This window comes from Schistocerca nitens, chromosome 8, assembly GCF_023898315.1.
Source record: "Schistocerca nitens isolate TAMUIC-IGC-003100 chromosome 8, iqSchNite1.1, whole genome shotgun sequence".
NCBI lineage: Eukaryota > Metazoa > Arthropoda > Insecta > Orthoptera > Acrididae > Schistocerca > Schistocerca nitens.
Window position 1 is genome coordinate 548884844 of NC_064621.1, and position 23334 is coordinate 548908177.

Sequence of the window (23334 nt, forward strand, 5' to 3'; positions counted from 1 at the left end):
ATTGGATCGATAATGTAAAGCTTCTCATAACATTGTTTACAACCAACTGCACAATGAAATTGTAAGTGTAGAAAGCAGAACTGTGAAACAATGGAAAAAAGAACTGCAAATATCCTTAAAGATATTGATTCAAAAAATATTTGTAATGTCAACAAAACTGTTCTTTTTTATAACTTATTACCAAATAAGACCTTATGTTTTAAAGGTGAGAAATGGGATGGTGGGAAACTGAGAAACCAGAGAATAACTACTTTACTTATGGTCATCACTGATAGGTCTGAAAAATTGCCTCCTTTGATAACTGGTAAATTTAAAAAGCCAAAGTGTTTAAAAATTTGAGAACTCTGTCTACTAATTATGATTCCAACAGCAGTGCATGGATGACTAGTTTCATCTTCATGTCCACCAGGCATGCACTCGATGCTACAATGGGGGCAAAAAATAGGAAAATAATGCTACTACTTGACAGTGCAGCACACTCTTGACAGTCTGCAGCTCATAAATATTAAGCTAGTGTTCCTGCTTCCTAATTGTGTGTTTGAGCTTCAGCCATTAGATCTGGGAATCATTCATTCATTTAATTGGAATTACAGAAAAATGCTTCCCACGAGGCTGTATTTATGCAAGATGTCCCAAAATCTATGACCATATCACTTTTGGATGCTATGCATTATGTAGCCAAAACATGGATGGCTGTGACTCTTTTTACTGTTTCTGACCATTTTGTGAAAGCAGGATTTAAGTTCACACACACAAAAAACAAAATGAACCACTGGAAGAAGATTTGTCGGAGCCTACAGATTTTTCAGTAATAGGCATATTGTCTACATTTCAAGAGCCTGTCAGAGTCGACACTTAAGTGGTGCCAGCAGTAGATAGCATCATCACCAAACCTTTGAAGAAGGGTAGAGGAAGGTGACTGGTGAAGAGGCTGATGAAGATGAAAACCAAGAACCAGTTGTGCCAAGCAGTAGAGAAGCTGTGGAAGCTACTAACATTTTGAGGCAGTTTGTTGGTAGTGTATAAGGTGGTGGTGATGTGTTTGCTGCTTTGTAGACTGTGGAGAGACAGGTAGAGCTAACTGCAATTAGAAAGCAACAAAACAATTGATTATTTCAGATTTTCTTAAACGGGCAAAATTTAAATTGTTTTACTTTCATATTTTGAACAACAGGAGAGAAATTGATTGTGAGAGTAATTTATTCATTTTCACTTGTTGTGTTTCCTAAGCTTTACTGTATTTTACACTTTCCTGCATTTTACACTTTTTGGGTCAGTCCATTGAAAAGTGTAAAAAGGGGGTTTTACTCTCTCTCTCTCTCTCTCTCTCTCTCTCTCTCTCTCTCTCTCTCTCTGTGTGTGTGTGTGTGTGTGTGTGTGTGTGTGTGTGTGTGTGTGTGTGTGTGCGCGCCTGCCTGCCTGTCTGTCTGTCTGTCTGTCTAGAATATCCTCCCAAATTGCCTGGATCAATTTCAACCAAATTTGACACAGAAGCAGCATACCTCACGAGTATTAAGACTGTGAGGTTTATAACCTACTAGCTCCAATAGGGTGGAGGTACAGGCAAAATTGTTTTTTCTCCAGCCCCTGGCATATAGGGTGTCCTGCATGGTAGGCATGTTGTGTTGTAGTAGTATCGGCCTGCTTTATTGACCTCCTTTCCATGACACCCTGAACATCAGAGGCAAGTAAATGATTTTCAAGCCCCTGATGTGCAGCCCTGCGCTACATGACAGACGTGTTTTGGGAATGGTATTGGCCTGCTTTCCTGAACTGTATTTGAGGATCTGCAGGTTCTGATGAGCATGGCTGAGGACAGGTTCAGATGGATAGAGGAGAGGATGGGCAGATCAAGGGGGAAGAGGCAATGGGCAGAGAAAGGGAAGGAGGGGGAAGCATGAGACAGTTGGAAGGTGTAGAGGGTAATGGGCAGGTGAAGAAGGAAGAGTGGGAGGCAGAGATGGAAACAGAGGGGGGGGGGGGGGAGAAGGATATAGTCAGCTGGAGGGTGGGGGAGGAGATATGGTCAGAGAGAGGAGGTGGAAGAAATGGACAAAGAGAGGGGGAGAAGGATATGAAGAGACAGAGAAAGTGGTGAGGAGGAAATAGCAGGTGGAGGTGGGAGGCTGAGGTAGACAGACAGGGACAGAGACGGAGGAAGAGGTCGACAGAGGGGAGGGAGGGAAATGTGTCCAATATAAGTGTCAAACGCATATGCGGGTGAAGCTGCAGGAAAAAGGCCAGTGTTGTCAGATATATCTCCCTCACTATACTGCGTCTTAGGTGTACATGTGACCTAGTCAGCTGAAACAGGATTATTTACTGTGTATTGTAACATGAATCACTTTACTTACATCACTAAAAGTGTCAAGGTTAAGTCCAGCTATTTTTCCAACCGTGATCTGCTCAGGCTGCCTGGCTCGAAGCACAATGATCTGTAAAGTGCGTTTCACACTTTCTGAACAGTGATACCATTCTGATTCATATGCAGCCTGAGACACACTGAGTTCCTGGAAAGAACAGAAGATTGGCTAAAACTGACTTTTATAACAGTAATAACTGTATAACGGATAAAATAATTTCCATTTCTAAAATGTAAGAAAAGATAGATAGTTACTATAAAGGTGATATGTTAAGGTGCTGACAGGCACAATTAAAAGACACTTACACAAATCTTTTGGCCACAGCCTTTGTCAGAAAAAGAGAAACACACACACCATTCATTCACACAAGCAAGCTGACATGAGCAAGCACATCTCGTGCACACTTGGACCGCCAATCCAACAAAAATGTTCAAATGTGTGTGAAATCTTATGGGGCTTAACTGCTATGGTCATCAGTCCCTACCAATCCAACAACTTGGACCAGAATGCAACTGCCATGTGTGACTGGACAGAGAGGGTGGTAACTGTTGAGTGGAGGGTGTGAGACGACATGTTACTGTAGATTGAGGGTGGGATAGTTATGGGAGCAGAGAACGTGGAATTTGGATAACTCTGATCTGTGCAGTTCAGAAAAGCTGATGGTGGAGGGGAGGATCAGATACCTTGGGTAATGAAGCAGCCATTGAAATCAAGTGGTTTGGCTGCATATTGAATCATAGGGTGGTCTACTTTGCTCTTGGCCACAGATTGGTGGTGACTGTTCATCCTGGTGAACAGTTAGTTGGTGGTCATACCAATGATTGCAGCAGAGCTGGTATATGACAAGGCTGCTTTCACGAGTGGTCTGGCTCCTGATGTGGTCAGATAAACCTGTAACAGGACTGGATCAGCAGGTACTGGGCAGATGGATCGGGCAGGTCTTGCATGTGGGTCTTCCTCAGGGATATGATCCTTGTGGCAAGGGTTTGTTATTGGTATGGCACAGGGATGGACTGGTATATTATGGAGGTTGGGTGGGCATGGAACACCACTTTAGGAGTGGGAATTATCTCAGGAAGTATGTCCCACATTTCAGGCCATGATAGGTGACCAAAGTCTAGGCAAAGGGATGTGGTTCAGTTGTTACAGTCCAGGGTATTGGGTAGCAAAGAGGACACTCGTTTGTGGCTGGTTCTTGAGGGGGGTGGGAGGATTTGGGGTGTGAGGGGGAAATAGCAGAGGAGATCTGTTTGTGGATTAGGTCTGGGGGATTGTGCCCGTCTGTGGAGGCCTTGGTGAGACCCTCAGCATACTGGGCAAAGGAGTTCTTATCACTGCAAATATGCTGTTCCCGGGTGGTCAGGGTGTATGGGACAGATTTTTGGTTTGATAAAGATGACAACTGTCAAAATGCAGGTACTGTTGGTGGTTAGTGGGTTTAATGTGGACAGAGGTGTTGATAGAACCATCAGAGAGGAGGAGGTCAATGTCGAGGTGGGTGGCATATTGGGTTGAGGAGGACCAGGTGAAACAGATGGGAGAGAAGGTGCTGAGGTTGTGAAGGAATGAAGATAGGTTGTCTTGGCCATGAGTCCATATCATGAAAATATATACAATGCACCTGAACCAGCCTAGGTGTTTGGCATTTTGGGAGCTAGGAAGGTCTCTGTTAGATGTCCCATAAGCAAATTGGTATAGGTGGGTGTAATGGGTTCCCTTGGCAGTGCCGCAGATTTGTTTGTATACCTTCCCTTCAGAGGAGTAGTAGTTTGGGGTTAGGATAAAATTAATTACATTTATGAGGAATGAGGTAATGGGTTTGGTGTTTGAAGGATGTACTAGAAATCGGTATGCGTTGAAGAAGATATACAGGTAAAAATCAATAAATTTATCTCATAAAAAACAGCTTAAAATATACTGTATGTCCCAGACCTTTAGGATCAAAATTATACTGCCTTACAAAAAACTGAAGCACCCCATGGGAAAGGAGGAGGAAAGGAAATGAAACTTACTGCATTTAGAGTGCGTGTGATGTTATTTCATTGATTACAAAATCAATTCATAAGAACTTAGCTGTCTGAGCCTACTTAATAATATGATGATGCACCATCTCTGGCCTGGATGCATTCAATGATTTGGCTGACAGGGTGTGATAAAGTCTTTGTATCCTCTCCTGAGGCAAGATGGCCCATAACAGTTGGAAGTGGTCCTCAATATCTTTGATAATGGCACTGAAACAGAGTTGATGTCCGAGCTGGACTCCCACATGTTCTGTCAGGGACAGATCTGGGATCTTGCCAGCCATAAGAGTACTTCAGTGCCATGCAGACATTTCATAGAGATACATGCCATTTGTGGACTAGCATTGTCCTGTTGAAAAAGACACCACAATACTATCGGAAGAGAGGTAATGCATGAGAATGCTGGATATCTGTGATGTACTGTCATACATCAGAGTTCCCTTGATCACTACCAGCCATGACATGAAATTACATGTGTAGACATCCCTCATCATGATGCACTGTCTAGTTTTCCAACTAGCCTACATACTGGTTGACAGCAGTTAATAGGTGCAATCCAGCAAAACCTTTGCAACAGCCCAAGCCACATTATAAGTTGATTTGTTGCAACTTGGGTTAGTTAGTTAGTTAAATGTTCCACTGATGATTTGCATGGTAGATCATGATGTTGAGGAACAAGTGAATATACATTCAAATCACAACTTAATTTGTAAATCCAATATACTGAATATTTAATTTCTCAAAGATTTTGGAAAATTCTGTCAGTAGTGAAACAGATCAGAAGTTATTGACATCTCTCTTATCAACTTTCTTATAGAGGGGTTTAATGATGGCACATTCCAATCTCTCTGGAAAATACCTTGAATTGGTGATGCATTACATATTATTTGAGAGCAAATCTTTAGTGTTCTGTTGGAAACACTATCAAATCCAGATGAGCTTTTATTTTTGAGTGAATATTTAATTTTCTTAATTTGGTGATAGGTTAGATGTACTTTTCATTCCAGTTGATCCATATGAGGAGGTCCTCACATTTATATGACTGAATTTGATGAGAGTTGCTTTTTCAACAAACTGCTGTGATTTTTCTCTTGAACTGTTTGTCCCTATATTTTCTGCTATATTTATGGAGTGATTATTAAATAAATTTGCTGCTTGTGACTCATCATTTAAAGCACTTCCATTTAATTCAGTAGTAATGTTATCCTGTTCTTTGTCTGGTTGTTTGTTCTCTTGTTTCGCTATATTCCACATAGCCTTAAGACCGTTGTCATACCATGCAAGTTACTTAATTTTTTTAATAACTTATCACTGCAATTCTGCGTAGTTTCTGTAATATGCAACTACTGCAATATCTATACTTGTTCTTGCCAACAGATACATTTCCCTTTTCCTTTCAGAAGATACTTTAATCCTCCTAGTAATCCGTGATTTTTTACATGGCTGTTTAATGTCATTTCTTATTAGCTTATGTAGAAAGTTATTTTCAAATAATGATACAAATTTATCATGGAACAGATTAAATTTTATTTCAGTATTTGTTCATTATAAATTTCAGCCCAAGCCACCTCCTTTTCACAGTTCTTAAAAACATTTGTTCTGGAGTTGCTAATTATTTTAATTTCCAGTGAGGAGTATTAGTACTGCAAGACACTGTCTTATTTATCCTAGCTAACTATGCATCATGATCATAGAGAGCATATGTTTCTGGGTATGCAGTTATTTTGGATTGAATTGTTTGGGGGAAGAGACCAAACAGCGACGTCATTGGTCTCATCGGATTAGGGAAGGATGGGGAAGGAAGTTGTCTGTGCCCTTTCAAAGGAACCATCCCAGCATTTGCCTGGAGTGATTTAGGGAAATCACGGAAAACCTAAATCAGGATGGTCGTATGGGTGTTTGAACAGTCGTCCTCCCAAATGCGAGTCCAGTGTGCTACGCAGTTATTTTCATGCTCTCAGTTTCATCGAAGAAAACATTATCAGTTAGGGTCGTACTCTCTTTATCTTGAAATTGTAGGGTCCAGATGAGGTTTCCAGATCTTTTTTCTATAAGCTTCCTGCAGAAAACCTACATTGGATTCACCAAAGATTATAGCTGTTTGCTTTTGTATGACAATGTAGTAAGAAATCTGTCACAAGCTGGGACTGTTGTACTTGCAATCTTGCTATCGTGTTCTTGTTCACAACGAGAATAAGATACGCATGACATATAATTCTGTCCAACACTTTATTTATTCAAGAAGTTATTTTTTTTTTTAGTTCACATAACAGCAGGAAAAACATTATGAAACATTTCCAGTGGCACGAATATTATGAGTTTTTTGGTAACTAAGTGAGGAAACAGTAACAGTAACAAGAATACTAAAAAGTCAAATCAAATTATTAAATTCATGGAGCCTAAAAGTCAAAGCAAATTAAGTTCTAGGGAGCGCACGCTGAGGCAAGGAGAAAGCATCTCACAGCGCTCCTGGCAGTCAGTGTGCGAACCCTGTTGACATGCGCTGACGAGCAACTGATTAACTGACATCTCTTTCAGCGGACACCCAATGTTACTACACCAGCCCCCTTCAGGAAAGTAGAGCACCATCCTTGGATGATGCCAGAAGTGACGTCCCTGAAGTGTTCCGGGAAATGTACCCATCATTTGGAACGCGTTTGCCGTTCAAGTAGAGCTTGTGATGGTGCTGGTGGAGGTTGCCAGTTGGCAGGTGGAGGTTTCACCTGATTGTGTTGCAGATGTGAATGTGAAGAGTCTAGTAGGGTTTCACTCTAACAATGGAAACAGTATTCATCTTGTCCATTGATGATGATATCAAATGTTTTGTCACCCTTAATGACAATACGATGCGGACCAGTATATGGCGGTGTGAGTGGTGGTTTGACACCCTCTACTCGCAAAATTACATGTCTACAGGATCGTAACTCTTGGGGTATGAATGTTTGCAATGTACCATGGCATCATGCTTGTTGCGGTCAGATCTGCATCAGCCTGTCTCTGAGGTGGGTGACAAATACAGGTGCACTAACATCGTCCAGAGAACTTGCATGTGGGTCCACAAACTCTCCGGGAAGCCGTAGGACTTCTCCATATACCAGTTGTGCCCGTGAGGCTTCTAGATCTGGTTTATACATGTTATGTAGGCCAAGCAAAGCCAGTGGTGAGGCAGAGGTCCATTGTGATTCATGGCACATTAAGGCCGCTTTAAGCGATCAGTGCCAGCATTCAATATGCTGTTACTAGCAGGATGGTAACTTGTTGTTGTGTGATGCAATGTGCCACAAAATTTACTTAGTTGGGCAAATAGGTCAGATTCAAACTGCTGCACTCTGTCTGTGGTTATAAGAAGTGGACAACCAAACTGGGCTATCCAGTGTGGCACAAATGCAGTGGCTAGCATCTTGGTAGAAATGTTATCTACCGGAATGGCTTCTGGCCAGCACGTGAATCAGTCTGTTATTGTCAGTAGATAATGTTGCCCTTCTGAAGGGGGCAGCAGACTTACAACATCAATATGAATACGAGCAAACCGTGCTGTTGTGTCTGGAAATTGCCCACTGGCGCAGAGACATGACGAGAAATCTTGCTGTGATGCACTGTACGCATCCATGAGCCCATATGTGACAGTCTTTTTATATTCCAGGTCACAAAAAACGGCTAGCTATTAGTCTAATTGTTATCTTTACACTGGGGAGACACACATTATGTAGACTTTCGAAGGCCTGCTTGCATAGCACCATAGGAACGAACAGACAAGTTTTCCCCGTTGAAACAACACAATATAGCTTTCTGTTTGTAGCTGGAATGTCGACTGGCTGAAGTTGAAGGCCAGACGTGGCATCTTGTAAACAATCTCGAAGTTACAGGTCAGACTCCTATGCTTCGGCTAGCTGTGCGAAATCCACAGTCTTCATGATACTGCTCGCCCAGGATAGACAGTTGGCAATGACAGTGTCAATTCCCGATATATACCATACATCAGTACTGAATTGTGCGATGAACTCCAGTTGATTATATTGTCTCGATGAACATTTGTCCTTATTTTGCCAAAAGGCATAGGTGAGGGGTTTATGGTCTGTAAAAAGGACAAAAACTCTAGCTTCCAATTGTGTACAGAAATATTTAATGGACTCATAAACCACCAACAATTCGCAGTCGTATGTGCTCCATTGTTGCTGCGCAGGAGATAACTGTTGTGAAAAGAATGCGAGAGGCTGTCAGGTTCCATGTACATACTGTTGCAAGGCAGCGCCGACTGCCATCTGGTTAGCATCTACTACCAGCAAGAGAGGTGCTCCCAAAGCCGGATGTGCAATAAGGGCTGCATCTGCTATACTTTTCGTGGCCACTTTGAACGCAGTTTTCATCGACTGTCCACAATACTGGCATTTGGTGTTTAACCTTGGGACCCGCTAAAGCTGTGGTAAGAGCCTCTTGAAGTTCTGCCGCATGACGTAGGTGATGTTGGTGGAAATTAAGGACTCCCAAGAATCGTCACAGTTCTTTAGTAGTTTCTGGCTATGGAATATTCAATATAGCCTCTACTTTTTCTGGTAATGGCAGTGATCCCCTTGAAGAAATCCGATGGCCTAAAAAGGTAACCTCTGTTTGACCAAAAACACACTTTGAGTTGTTCAACACTACTCTGTATTCATCAAGGCATTTAAATACCCCAAGCAGGTACTGTTTGTGTCCTTCTTGGGTTGCTGAAAAGATGAGTGTATCATCAAGATATGCAAAACAACACTGAAAGCCTTGCAAAATGGAATCTATAAATCTTTCCCAGCATTTCTCAATCCGAATGTCATAAACAGGCTTTTGAACAGACCAAATGGCCTTATAATGGCCATTTTCGGAATGTCTCTTTTGGCAACAGGAATCTGTGTATAAGCCTTTGTGCAATCTAATACGCTAAACATCTTTTTTTCATTTAATGCATAATTATAATCTTTCAAGACACCAACAGGGTACCGAACCGGTATTGTCCTAGCATTCAAGGCTCGGTAATCACCACAAGGATGCCATACACCGTTCTTTTCTAAATGGAGGGGTGACGATCAAGGCCCACTAGATGGGCAAATGAGGCCTTCCTTCAACATTATATTAAATTCCTCCTTGGCCACAGTGTATCGATCAGGAGGAAGACGCCTGGGTCTACACGAAATCGGAGGGCCTGCGGTAGTATTGATATAATGTACAGTGTTGTGACATACCTTTTGTGGGCCCCAGGAGGCCTTGTGATAGATGGGAACAACTCTAAAACTATGGTATACTCATCGCTCTTCAACTGGATCAGTTTGGCATTGTGTACTGCCAAGATACATCGGAATCCATCAGCAGATAGTCCCATGACGTTGTCTTTTAGGCGGGTGTTGGCAACGTCTGGCAGCAGTCGATAATGTGGTAAGAAATCTGCTGTGATTATAGGCTCGGTTATGTCTGCCACAGTGAAATTCCACTTCAAGGCATGATGTAATCCCAGGTCCAACATGATGTGCTGCATTCCATACGTCGCAATGGTTTAATTATTATCCGCAGAAAGGCAAAACGAGGTGTGTGGCCAATACTTGTGTAACTGGGTCCATGGCAAAATACTTAAGTCAGAACCCATATCCACCAAAAACTTGCGCCCTGTCTTGTGATCTGTGATAAAGAGACACAAGGATGACGACCGACAGTCTGGAGCAGTTACTTCTGCCTGTCGCTTACAACTGAGAAAGGTACACGGCAAAGTACACTTGTGCGCCTGCTCTCTGAATTTCCTGTGGTACCAACACGTCTGCTCAGGTTGAATCTTCGGCCACAGCGAAGTTCGCTGAGGAACGACTTGTAGATCTTCTGCAGAATCATCCTCTAGTGTACCTGGCGGAGAGTATTTCACCCATCTGCTTACTCAGCACATCGATCTTGCTCACAAGACTGTTGTAATCCGCCCGCATTACCACCGAGGTGCTATTACATGCTGTCATAATTTCAGGGCAGGAGGTTGGTATGATGGTGTCTTGAATTCAATCCACCATGTCCGCAGTGGCATCTAGTGACATATCCATTTGTGATGCTATAATGGCCTTCTCCTGTGCCGGCAGATCGCTGCTCCACAACGTGCATAGTAATGTATTGGGCACCATGCGCGTGTCAACCTTGCTTCTTAAATGATAAAGGTATTGTGATGGTTTCGTGTCATTGACATCCTCTTGTGTGACAACCTGCCGCACTCATTCTTCCTGCAAAGCAGACATTCTTCAAATTAATTCAGTCTTTAACTTCGCATATGCTTCCATATTTGGAGGTGAAGTTATAATATCTTGAAACTCAGCTGCGTAGCAGAAGTCCAGCTGATTGCCAACCAGTGCAAACTTAGTGGAGTCAGTGGTCACTCCGGCCCAGAGGAAACTTGCTTTTACCTGTGCAAACCATAACGCTGGGTTGTGGGGCCAAAACAGCAGTAGCCGCATGGCCAGTCTTGATATGGTTGGCAGGTCAATCCCCGCAGCAGTTTCCAATTCTTGATGTTCACTGCTAGCCATTTGTGCTGCTGGTTTATTCTCTCTCTAGCTGCGATCATGTTATGATCACCACTGTCACAAGCTGAGAGTGTTGTACTTGCGATCTCGCTATCATATTCTTGTTTGCAGTGAGAATAAGATACGCATGACGTATAATTTTGTCCAACACTTTATTTGGACAAGAAGATGCTCACATAACAGCAGGAAAAACATTACAAAACATTTCCAGTGCCACAAATATTACCAATTTTTTGGTAACTAATTGAGGAAACAGTAACAGTAACAAGAATATTAAAACATCAAAGCACATTATTAAATTCATGGAGCCTAAAAGTCAAAGCAAATTATTAAGTTCATGGAGCGCACACTGCGGCAAAGAGAAAGCATATCATAGTGCTCCTGGCAGTCAGTGCGCCAACTCTGTTGACATGCACCGGCCAATCAGCTGATTAACTGACATCTGTTTCGGCAGACGTACGATGTCGCTACAAATCCACATCCCTCATAAAGACTACAAAATTTCCCAGTGGGGACCTGTTTACCCATTTTTGCAGTATTAATTCACAAGCATACACATCTATGTGCTGTTCAGTACTAAATCTGCTCGTCTCAACATTCTTGAACTTGTGTTCTGCCTTAATATATGTAACAACTCCTCTCCTTCCCATATTAGTTATACATGAGTAAGATGCTATACTGTCTGGTTATGTGGTACTCATTTAGGTGTAGGATGTCTATCTTTTCAGAGCTCTCTAAATTTTCAAAAACAGATAAGAAGCTCTTTGCCTTATTACTCAATCATCTAATATGCTGATGATATAGGCTCTTTCCTGTGAATTCTTGAGCATTTAGTGGGACTCTTCTGTTAATTTAACTCCTTTTATAAGAGAGTGTCTGAATCCTGATTCAAATGTAATTAAGGTACCTCTCTGACACAAGTAACCATGCGGATCTGGCTTTGTGTGATGACAGCCCCTAATACATTTTCTTCATGTGAGTTGCATACCATGGACCATCACAGCAGTGGAATTGGATGCTGTGTGTAGTGGTGGGCCACAAAAATCAGCATTTGTTTATGGTGGATTTTGTCAGTCAGGAGCATCTGACCCATCATTTGAATCAGTTATGTCTGTGATCTTTGGACCCACAACACCACGTGCGCACCCACAACCACCCACAATGCCTCTTCTGTCCTACATTCAACCCATGGAATAGGGTGCGATGACGATCACTCCCCTGACTCCTGATGTGGAGCATATGGACTTGAAGTCAGTGCCTTCCTTTCTCTGCTCACTCTAGTATGTATCCTCATCCCCACTGATGCTGGTAAACCAGCCATTATGCCTACCTCTGCAATTTTTCACCATTCCAGTAGAGTCTGCTGCGTTGGTGTTGCCTACTCCATTGATAGACCTGTTGGCATGGAATCTCCCTTCCTCTACAGTTTTGCAGCAGAGGTTGTGGCAGGAACATGGCAATGTTTGGCTCTATATGGGCTTTTTAGAGGGAAGGGATTCAGTATCCCTGCAAGCTGACATTGAGGTGGACACAGATGAGCTGGTGTGGGTCTTGCTGCAGATTAGTGTGGCAAGCTATTGCTAATGAAGTGCTTGGAACATAGATGAGCATAACTGCTAATGCAGGTGTTTACTTGCCGGCAGTGATAGTCCAGACCCATCAGTTCTTATGCCGACATTGACCAACTCTGACCTGGCCTTCACACTGCACTATGCTCTTGGTTCTGCATGCTAGATGTTCAGTCAGTTGCATTGGTTTTGAGCCTTTGGATTACAGCATGTTTATGGGCACCCTTATTGAGGGTTACTATGTTTTTCATTGCTTTGATTGTTATTAGTGATTATTATTATTTTGGTTCAGTTTTAAATTTTATTGATGTTGTCAGTGCAACTGTGACCAATGTTCCTTAAAAATCTTTCATTTTGCTTTTTATTGTAATGGCTATTCTTAAAGTGATCAATATAACTCTAGCATAGCTGCTTCTCATATAATTGCTGGTGGACTAAATATTTTATAGATTTCTTTTTATTTGCACTGATTGTTCCATAGCGTTTAGAGGTACAAATCAGTAACAGTGTGGGACTATGCTCTCTAAGCATGCTTTGAATTCTTGAGTGACATTACAGGAATTAAGTCACTTTAGTTTGGTTTGATCCTGCTGGTTAGTTTGCAATGAATTCATGTGCAAATGAGGTATTCTGTAATTAGTGCTTCACTGGCACATGAGAGAAGCTACTTTCACAGCAGCAGATGTTAGTTTGTGGTTTCTTAACTTGTTGATGGTGGTCACATTAATTAAAATTCTGACCATCTGATGGCATGAGCAGTCCACTCACTCACATTATGGGTACATGGCCACTCCCACTGGCATTTAAGCTTTGAGTTGTGCATGGTACAGGTCAGATTGGTGCATATGGAGCATTGCTGAGTTACAAACTTTACTCAGAGGGTTACATTGTGTTTTCGTACATGCCTGCAGGTGCACAGTCTATATAACACCCCCTTTTTTTAAGTTTCACTTTTTGAAAGACCACCTATCAACCTTCATACAGCTCCAGGTGTGGTTCGCCCTTAAGCCCCGAGCACTACAAGTTTTGTAATGAGGATTTTGGATGTTGGGCTGTTAATACTTTAGATTTGATTCCATTTAATGGTGGTTTCTCTTTTTTAATTTGGGGACCTTTGTCCTTTTATGTAGGTTCTCCTCTGTGAGAGGCTTTCTGGCAGAGGATATTCTGTTTCATGCCATGTACCAGGGGTGCACTATTTTAACATAGTTTAACATGTTTTAATCTCAGTTATGCATCATTTATGGACTCACATTTTAATTTATGTACAGGTTTTTTTCCTAAGAATTTCTGTTGGTTCTCTTTAGCTTTTCTTACATCAGCAATGTGGATAAGTACTATTATTGATTTATAGTTTTTCAGAAGCACTTGAAGATGGGACACAAGTCCTGAAATGGGTTGTGCTTTCCAAAATAAATATTTTTTACAACAGTAGGGGATTTTACCATGATAAAACTGATTTGAGAATCTGTGGAGGTTAACATTGACTTTCTCACTAAAAGTAGGAACAGAGAGGCCCTTATTAACATTGCAATAACATGAAGTGTAAAAGTGAGTATTTTGCTGTCTGAGTAACAGTCATTTGTAAAAAGCATTAGGTCAGTGGAGCGTGTGCTGATATGGAACTTCCTGGCAAATTAAAACTGTGTGCCAGACCAAGGATAGAACTAGGGAACTTTGCCTTTTACAGGCATGTGCTTTACTTCCACCAGTACCTTGTCAAAGGTCCTGAATTCTAGTCTTGGTCCAGTACACAGTTTTAATCTGCCACTCCACACAGAGTGAATATTTAATTCAGGAAACAACCCTCAGGCTGTGGTTAAACCATATCTTCCCAATATCCTTTCTTCTGGGAGTACTAGTTGTGCAAGTTTCACAGGAGAGGTTCTGTTATTTTTGGAAGGTAGGGGACAAGATACTGACAGAAGTAAAGCAATGAGGACGAGTCATGAGTTATGCTTGGGTAACTCAGTTGGTAGAGCACATGCCCATGAAAGGCAACGGTCCCAAGTATGGACACACAGTTTTAATCTGCCAGGAAGTTTCAGCATCAGATCAGTCCTTAATCAAGAAAAACTTGTAACACATCACTAAAGGTTTTCAATACATTTTAGTGATGATGTAGCTGAAATACTATGAATAAAAAAAATAGTATTGTGATTGACATTTCTTTAAGAACCAATAGCGGGTTTGTAGTCAAGATAATATACATAAATGTTAAAATCTGTCATAGTGTGAAAAATTTGGAAACTAAAGAATTTTGTGTAGACCAACATATAGAAGCAAGTGCTTGTGAGCTTAAACTAAATAATGATACTTTTATAATTTTATCTGTGTATAGGTCCCCATTGGGAAATTTTCACCTACTTTTGAAAAACTTGGATTATTATTTGTGGGAATTTCAGTGTAGATTTTCTGAAAGAGTCAGATAGAAGGCTTGTCCTTGTAGTATTACTTGGTTCTTTCAATTTAACGTCAGTTATTGATTTTTCTACTTGGGAGGGTACAGGAAAGCACCACAGTAATAGATAATGTTTTTACTCACCAAAATAAATTTAATCAAATAAAAACTTTTCGTGTGAAGAATGGTCTGTCAGATTATGATGCACAGCTAGTTACAGTATATGATAAAGCTCCATACAGTAATGCAAAACAGTCATCTGAAATAGTGCATTCAATTAATGATTTAACAACTGAAAATTTTAGGGAAAGCTTGCAGCAGTTAGACTGGGATGAGTTGTGAGGGAACCTGATGCTAATTTAAAATTTAACATATTTCATGATACCTTTGGGAATATACAGGCTGTACATAAAGTCCGGAAACATTTTCAATTATTTATTGCACAAGACCCAAACATTGTATAGATATGATACATATGTCATTTTGAAGAGAAACCCAGAAAGTTTTTTCATGTATACTGCCACAGCGTAGTTTGGTAATGTGCCGATAGTCAGCGCTAGTTGCCATCATGGCGAGTGCGCTTTCTGTGTGTTGGAGTTCGACAAAAACAAGTGTGCTACAGCTGTTTAGAACCAAGTATGGTAAGAAGCCACCAACAAGGAAGGCTGTTTATCACTGCCACAATAAATTCTTTACGATGAGTTGCTTGTGCCCGGCAAAGAGAAGTGGACATCCCAGTGTGAGTGAAGTGAATGTGGAGCACATAAGAGAGACATTCATAAGGAGTCCAAAGAAATCATTCAAATTGGAGCTAGTGCAGAAGCTCAGTGATGACAACAAAGACAAGCATTTTGAGTTTTGTTCACAGCTGCAACAATTGAATGAGGATGGGGATGGCATTTTTGATCTCTTAATTTTTAGTGATCAAGCCACTTTTCACATTAATGAGAAAGTGAACGGGCATAACTGTCAGATCTGGGGTACAAAGCATCCACACGAATGCACTGAATTTGAACATGATTCCCCAAAGGTAAATGTTTTTTGTGCCTTGTCACATCGAAAACTTTACAGGCCATTCTTCTTTGCCAAGAGCACTGTCACTGGATATTCCTACTTGGACATATTGCAGTAATGGCTTATGCCTCAAATGCAATTGGACTCTCCGTTCATCTTTCAGCAGGATGGGGCTCCACCCATTTTCATCCTTGCACTGCAAGGGAGAAAGGGACATAACTTTACTGTAGTGGCTTTATGTCTGTAATTTGAATTTAGAATTTCTGTCAGTACCACTCGAACAGCACTCTAGTTGAATGCTGCAAGAAGGAAATATTACAAGCCATCCATATGTGGCAAAATATGTTCTCAGCATTTTCGAGAGAAGGACAGGGACAGAACATCAGTTTCTTCATCCTGTATTTGGAACATGCTGGATTATGCACTTTTTTATTTGATGAGTGGCTACAATTCAACAGAGTGAACAGTAGACCTGGCAGTATAGGGAGCTACCGTCACCATTTGACTAGGTGAAGTTTTGTCTGTTGTTCCCATGCAGTGAGAGCACAGTAAATAATTGTGGAAAATGCCTTCATGGGCAAGTGCCATAGCAAAGCTCCTCATGTGTCACACAAAGAGTAAAATTTGTTAATGTCTCAGATACTTTTTGTTTGAGGCATTATGCGGTCGATATGCGCATAAAATGATCTTAGTCAGAGGTCACTAACAATTGCCATTATACAAAATTGTTAAGGCTTTCGTGGTCACTTGTTGACAAACTGCCTATTGGCTTCTGTCTCGGGTTCTTCGGCCGATGTTCATCTAATGATTTTTACTGATGTTTTGCCAGCACGAGGGGCTGGCATTGTCAAAGCTTCGCCCTCCATTGCCGATGGTGAACTGGAGCCAACGTCTGAAGGCTTCTCCACGGTCATTTCCAGTGTGGTTCTCCTCCTGCTACCTGTGACAGTCATTCGCTGCAGTATGGGAAGCCAAGACCTGTTTACCTTAAGGCTTTCCTCTTTCTTGTTGAAGCTGTTCGCATGTGTTTGTATTTCCACAGCTTCTCTGAACAAGCTCATGTGATAGTGCTTCTCTACAACCAGAACTTTCGTGTCAGCGAATTTTATTATGTGATTGGTCTCACTCAGTGTGTGCTCTGCCATGGCCAATTTCTCCACTTGCCCCAACCTGCAATGTCGCTTATGTTCTTTAATCCTGGTGTTGATTGATCGTCCAGTCATTCCGACATAAACTTTTCCACATGTGCATGATATACGATATAACCCTCACATTGCAAGTGGGTCCCTTTTCTCCTTTGCCAATCTAAGACACTCTTTGATCTTCCTTGTCAGTTTGAAAATTGTCTTTACGCCATGTTTTCACAATATATGGCCCATTATGGTTGTCACTCTGGGAATGTATGGCAGAAAGGCTGTACTCGACATTTCTTTTTATGATTCCTTACTTTGCCGAGTGTTTGGCTCTGTTACACTTGTAATATAATTTGTGGAGTACCCATTGCTCCTCAGAATACTTTCCAGTTGTTGCATTTCGTGTCTGAGGTGCTGCGGCTCACATATTCGTCCTGCTCATGTTACAAGCATATTAATCATACCTCTTTTCTGGCTCGGGTGGTGGTTTGATAGTTTGTGCAGGTATTGGTCCATGTGTGTTGGTTTTCAATACGTGCTGTGTCCTGGGTTTTCGCTATCCCTTGTGACCAGCACATCTAGAAATGGCAGTTTTTTGTCCTTTTCTATTTCCATGGTAAATTTTACGTTGGCATAGAGGCTGTTCAGGTGTCTTAGGAAGTCACCGAGCTGTTCTTCATCATGGCTCCACACGACAAAAGTATCATCGACATATCTGCACCACACCTTAGGTTTGTAAGTCACGAAGTCCAGTGTCTGTGCTTCGAATTGTTCCATGAAGAAGTAGGCCACCACTGCCTTCTTTTTGGTACAAAAAACATCTACCTTTGGGGAATCATGCTCAAATTCAGTGCATTCGTGTGGATGCTTTGCACACCAGATCTGACAGTTATGCCCGTTCACTTTCTCATTAGTGTGAAAAGTGGCTCCTTTTTGAAGAACAGGCACTTCCTCTTCGGTCAGTTGTCATTCAGTGAGGTTGACCACTGTGTGTGACATGTCAGGAATCGCCTTGTTGGCCTGCTTCCGGCATCTTTCAAACTTTTACTTCTGTTGCTCGGTGCAGCGCTCAAGTATGTTCTGCATGCTCCTGTGAGTGATGCTGTCGATCCTGTCCCAGTCGTCTTGATGCATTCTGCTACTTAGTTGATAGAAAATGTCCAGAAGTTCCTGATCTGTTCTTGCCAAGTCTCTCCGTGTTGTATGAATTTGCTCACGAAGAAAAGCTCATTCCATTCTGTCATAGATACGATGTGCTTGGGCGGTGGTAAATAGGCACTACATTTCAAGAACTTCGGTGTAGCACCTTCATCTCAGCACTATGACAGAAAGGTGAGAGAGAACATGAATTACGTTTTCTTCTTCCGTTGTTGGTCAAGGTGTGGTACAGATATGTCAATGATACTTTCATTGTGTGGAACCATGGTGAAGAACAGCTCGGTGACTTCCTAAGACACTTGAACAGCCTCCATACCAACGTAAAATTTACCATGGAAGTAGAAAAGGACAAAAAACTGCCATTTCTAGATGTGCAAGTCACAAGGGGTGGCAAAAACCTGGGACACGGCGTGTATCGAAAACTGACACACACGGACCGATACCTGCACAAATTATCAAACCACCACCCGAGCCAGAAAAGAGGCATGATTAATGCACTTGTAACGCAAGCAGGACAAATATGTGAGCCGCAGCACCTCAGACATGAAATGGAAAGTGTTATGAGGAGCAATGGGTACTCCACAAATTACATTAGAAGTGTAACAGAGCCAAACACTCGGCAAAGTAAAGGATCATAAAAAGAAATGTCGGGTATGGCCTTTCTGCCATACAATCCCAGGGGGATGGACAGAATCGGCCGTATATTGTGCAAACATGGTGTAAAGACAATTTTCAAACTGACAAGGAAGATCAAAGAGTGTCTTAGAGGCAAAGAAAAAGATGGTCCCACTTACAATGTTGGGAATATACTGATACCATGCACATGGGGAAAAGTTTATGTCGGAATGACTGGACAATCCTTCAACACCAGGATCAAAGAACATAAGCGACATTGCAGGTTGGGGTAAGTGGAGAAATCAGCCGTGGCAGAGCATGCACAGAGTGAGACCAACCACATAATAAAATTCACCGACGCGGAAGTTCTGAATGTAGAGAAGCACTATCACACGTGCTTTTTCAGAGAAGCTGTAGAAGTACAAAAACATGTGAACAGCTTCAACAAGAAAGAGGAAAGCCTTAAGGTAAATGGATCCTGGCTTCCCGTACTGCAATGAACGACCGTCACAGGTAGCAAGAGGAGAACCCCAATGGAAATGAGCGCGTAGAAGCCGTCAGACGTTGGCACGCCAGATACATATAGTCTACGGCCGCGAGCTTGGCTCCAGTTCACCACCGGCAATGGAGGGTGAAGCTTTGACAATGCCAGCCACTCGTGCTGCCGAAACATCAATAAAATCATTAGATGAACGTCGGCTGAAGAACCCGAGACAGAAGCCAACAGGCAGTTTGTCAATTGCCATTATGCTTTTTTCCTGACGAGCTTGTTACTTACAAATTATATGACAAGGCACCAGTTAATTCTTATGATTCTGGCTGTTGCTATTCATCTGAAAAACACATTGTTATATTATAAAATGCCTTGTCAGTAACATTCACTTGGTGCAGCTGAAGTCTCAAATTCTTTTGTTCTACTGTTGATCTTATCTCGGAAATCTCAACACAAATATGAGATTCACTGTGATGTGATGTTTTTGGCAGTGTGTATTCATCATAGAGAACAGTTGGTACTTGATGTTTCATATATTTGTCATAAATCAGGTATGTGTTGAGTACCAAGAAATCATTTTCAGTCTGACAATGACTATGCAAAATTAGCAATTGTTACAAAGATAGGTCACTATTTACCTGATCAACTAATTTATCTCCACAGTCACACAGCAGAAACATCTGCAGTATAGAAACCAGTAGATATTCTGCAAGATTCACCACTTTTGCTGGAGAAGTTGAAGTCCCCTGAAATATTATGCATGTTACAAAGCCTTGAAATCTAAAATATGCGCTATTATCAGTACTTAATTGATAACTGTTTTCCATAAACAAAGTGTAACTTTTCCATGATAATGATGAGCTAATAGTTTAAAAAATATGTACATTCTGAAACATCATGCAGAATAAGTACAGCAATGCATTCTAACATCAACAAATGTAAATGTTACTAATATTCTCCAGTTAATTAGCATTGTGGAGTTTTATGACTTGAGGACTTGAGAAGAAATTATTGCATGAACGTAAGTAACTTATTTTTTTAAAAAAAGAGTGTGGTTATAAAACTGATCACACTATGTCCAACTCAGTAATTTATTCTGTCACAGTAGAGATATTGAATATTTTAAATGAAACAAGATATAAAGAACATCACACACACACACACACACACACACACACACACACACACACACACACACACACACACACCCACACCCACACCACACACACACACACACACACACACACAGTGATTCATAGAGTATATGGTAGTGTAGTCAAACTATAACTACTTTTGTCTAAGAACCTAAAATATAGGATAAAACTTTCTGGCTAGGTATGGAAGTCAAGATAACAGCCACTAGTATTAATTTGTTTATGAATTTTTGCAAGTTCTGATTGTATTAATTAATCTCATACTTCTTCAGTATGACCCCGATAGTTGTGAATTAGTGCTACCAAACAAAATTGTAGCAATATCCAGTTCAGTCTGAATTAAGTGTATACCTAGTACAAAGAATTGGTACTTATTACTTAATTGAGATAAAAATGTACATTTTGTTAAACATAAAGAGCTGTGTCTGACTGGACAATTAGCAAGTCAAAACAGAAGCTGCATTGCCATATATAAATTCTGGAGAAACAGTGCATCAAATTATGAAACAGAAGAATTGCATAGACTGAGCTGTAAGCAAAAATGACAGCAAGTTTGGATTCATTTGGTTTCCTTGTAGATAAGACAAGCAGAGGACATCAAGAAAGGCAATGTGCATAGTCAGGGGTCCAGATTAAGCAACCAGAGGGGCTCAAGTTTATGGAACTGTTGCCTCCATTTTGTTAACTCAATATTAACTTTAAATCCAAATGTAAAAACTTGTTCCATTGTCAAAATATGTAATGCCAAACTGGTAAGTAAGAAGTGCAATGAGCAACTTAGGCACTCTGCTAAAGAGTGCAAGCCTGAACTACAATTCAAACTCATTCCCATTAAAGCTGAGGAGAATGGAGAGCCAAGAGACTGGGAGATCCGTTTTACATGGGGAGTCTAGTTTAAGACACTTGTTTTCTGTTTGTTGTAGTGAGTTTGTACATCACCATTAGCTTGTCTTTCATTCTTTTGTTTTGAATCGTTGTAGCAAAAGACCAGATAAATTCCAAGCAGTTAATAGAAATACAGTCACTTCCCTGAATGGACCATCTTTTAGGCATCCCTGGTACAAGTTCATCTGACAGAAAACCAACTGACTAGGCAGAATCTTTTGAAAGTAAACTGTTTAGGGCTGTAAATCATCCAAAATCAAAAAAAAAATTGTCTTTTTTAATGGCAAAAATTGTTCTCTAGACAATGAGTCATTATTAGTCATAGAAAGGACTTGCATTACAATACTCCTATAACAAGTTTTACTGTGCTATAAAATACCAAGCTGTTCATACAGTCTTAAAAAAATTGTTCCTGACGTATGCAACAGAATTTATGAAAAAATCAAAACAAGTATTTTAGGTGCTCTCATGGCCTCTGTAACTTCTGGTATATGGAGTTATTTGCATAAAAATGTCAGGCTCCTGAGTGTTACAATTCACTGGTTGTTTTCTGAAGCATTTTATGTGTTCTGACAGCAGAAGAATCGTAGCACGTTAGCTTAATACTCTTGCAGATCATTTATATATTGACGAAAGCAAAATACATTGACTCATTCATGCCAGTGGCACAAACACGGTGAAAGGTGTTTGAGTGGCTAAGTATGATTCTGCTAAATATTCCATCCATTTGATTGAGAGGATTGTAACGGAGCCATTGAACGTCCAGCCTGAAGAAGCAGGAATGACCAATAGTTGTCTGGTGATCACGGCTGACTAGAGATATTTCTACTTGGCTGTGTCCATGATGTACTATAATCATTTGAGCTTAACTCAAGAAAACCTCTTGGTGATTCAAAAGGAGCTAAATTTACCAGAGCATCAGTTGGTGCAAGATATCAGCATCAGATGACAAATTTTGGAATCGCATTAATGAGGTGGCAACTGAAATTAATAATAGACAGCGTGATGGTCAGGGAAAAAACATGACTGCAAGCAAAATTGACCGTTATACGAGGACTGTTCAAATCAACTGCAGTATCTGTTTGTCAGACAATGTGACACAGTACTTGAACTTGAAAAAGTTTGCCAGAATTAATCTTTCAGTACCCTGCAGCAGTGTATATAGTGACAAACTTTTCTCTGAAGCTGGCTTAATTTACAAAGACAAGCAAAATCACTTATTACCTGTTAGTGCAAAGAAATTTGTGTTCATTCACCATAATTTGCCTCTTGTTCAGTACGAGATAGGCCAGATATTGAGTAGTTTCTGCACATCCATTTCATTTCTAATTTTAAGTTACAGTGCATTGATTTAGGCTATAACTCTCTTGTTTATCACACTCTTGCAGGATTTATTGTTGCAGCTGCTCACTCACAATGTGAAGAGTAAATGTAAATAGTAATCTGCACTAGCATTTCAAGCTAATGAACATTGGTTTAAAGTAACGTGTATGGACAATCACTATTTCAGATAAAACTCTACAGCTCTATAATAACAACATTTCAGGTAGCACGTGAACAATGCTGACAGAATTTCAGACATGTATCATGGTGGTGTGTGATTGTCTCCTCAGGCAAAAAGTGAGCCAAATTTGACCATGTATTTTATCACTATGCAGAAAGTGTCACAACATGTGTTACGGTATTAGAAACAAAGTTCATAGGATAATGGTGTTAGGAATGTTCAAAAATCTTAATAATTTAACAATGAAATGTAAGCAGATAAAAAACTGTTAATTACTTGATGCGAGTAAACACACACACAAATAAGATGAGAGAAATGCTTTTCCTCAGGATTGGCTGTTCCTTTCATAAAAAAAAAAAAAAAAATATATATATATATATATATATATATATATATATATATATATATATATATATATATGATGTGACTTACCAAATGAAAGTGCTGGCAGGTCGACAGACACACAAACAAACACAAACATACACACAAAATTCAAGCTTT

General features: G+C 40.7%; 1 protein-coding gene across 1 annotated transcript in view; it reads right to left on the reverse strand.

Moving 5' to 3' along the window:
* LOC126198597 (odorant receptor coreceptor-like) overlaps window positions 1-23334 on the reverse strand; it is a 247733-nt gene that overhangs the window by 63473 nt on the left and 160926 nt on the right. The window contains exons 5-6 of the mRNA XM_049935048.1: window positions 19929-20036; window positions 2355-2510 (exon numbers count right to left, since the gene is read on the reverse strand). Coding sequence (XP_049791005.1) covers window positions 2355-2510; window positions 19929-20036 — 264 coding nt within the window. The remainder of the gene's footprint in view (window positions 1-2354; window positions 2511-19928; window positions 20037-23334) is intronic.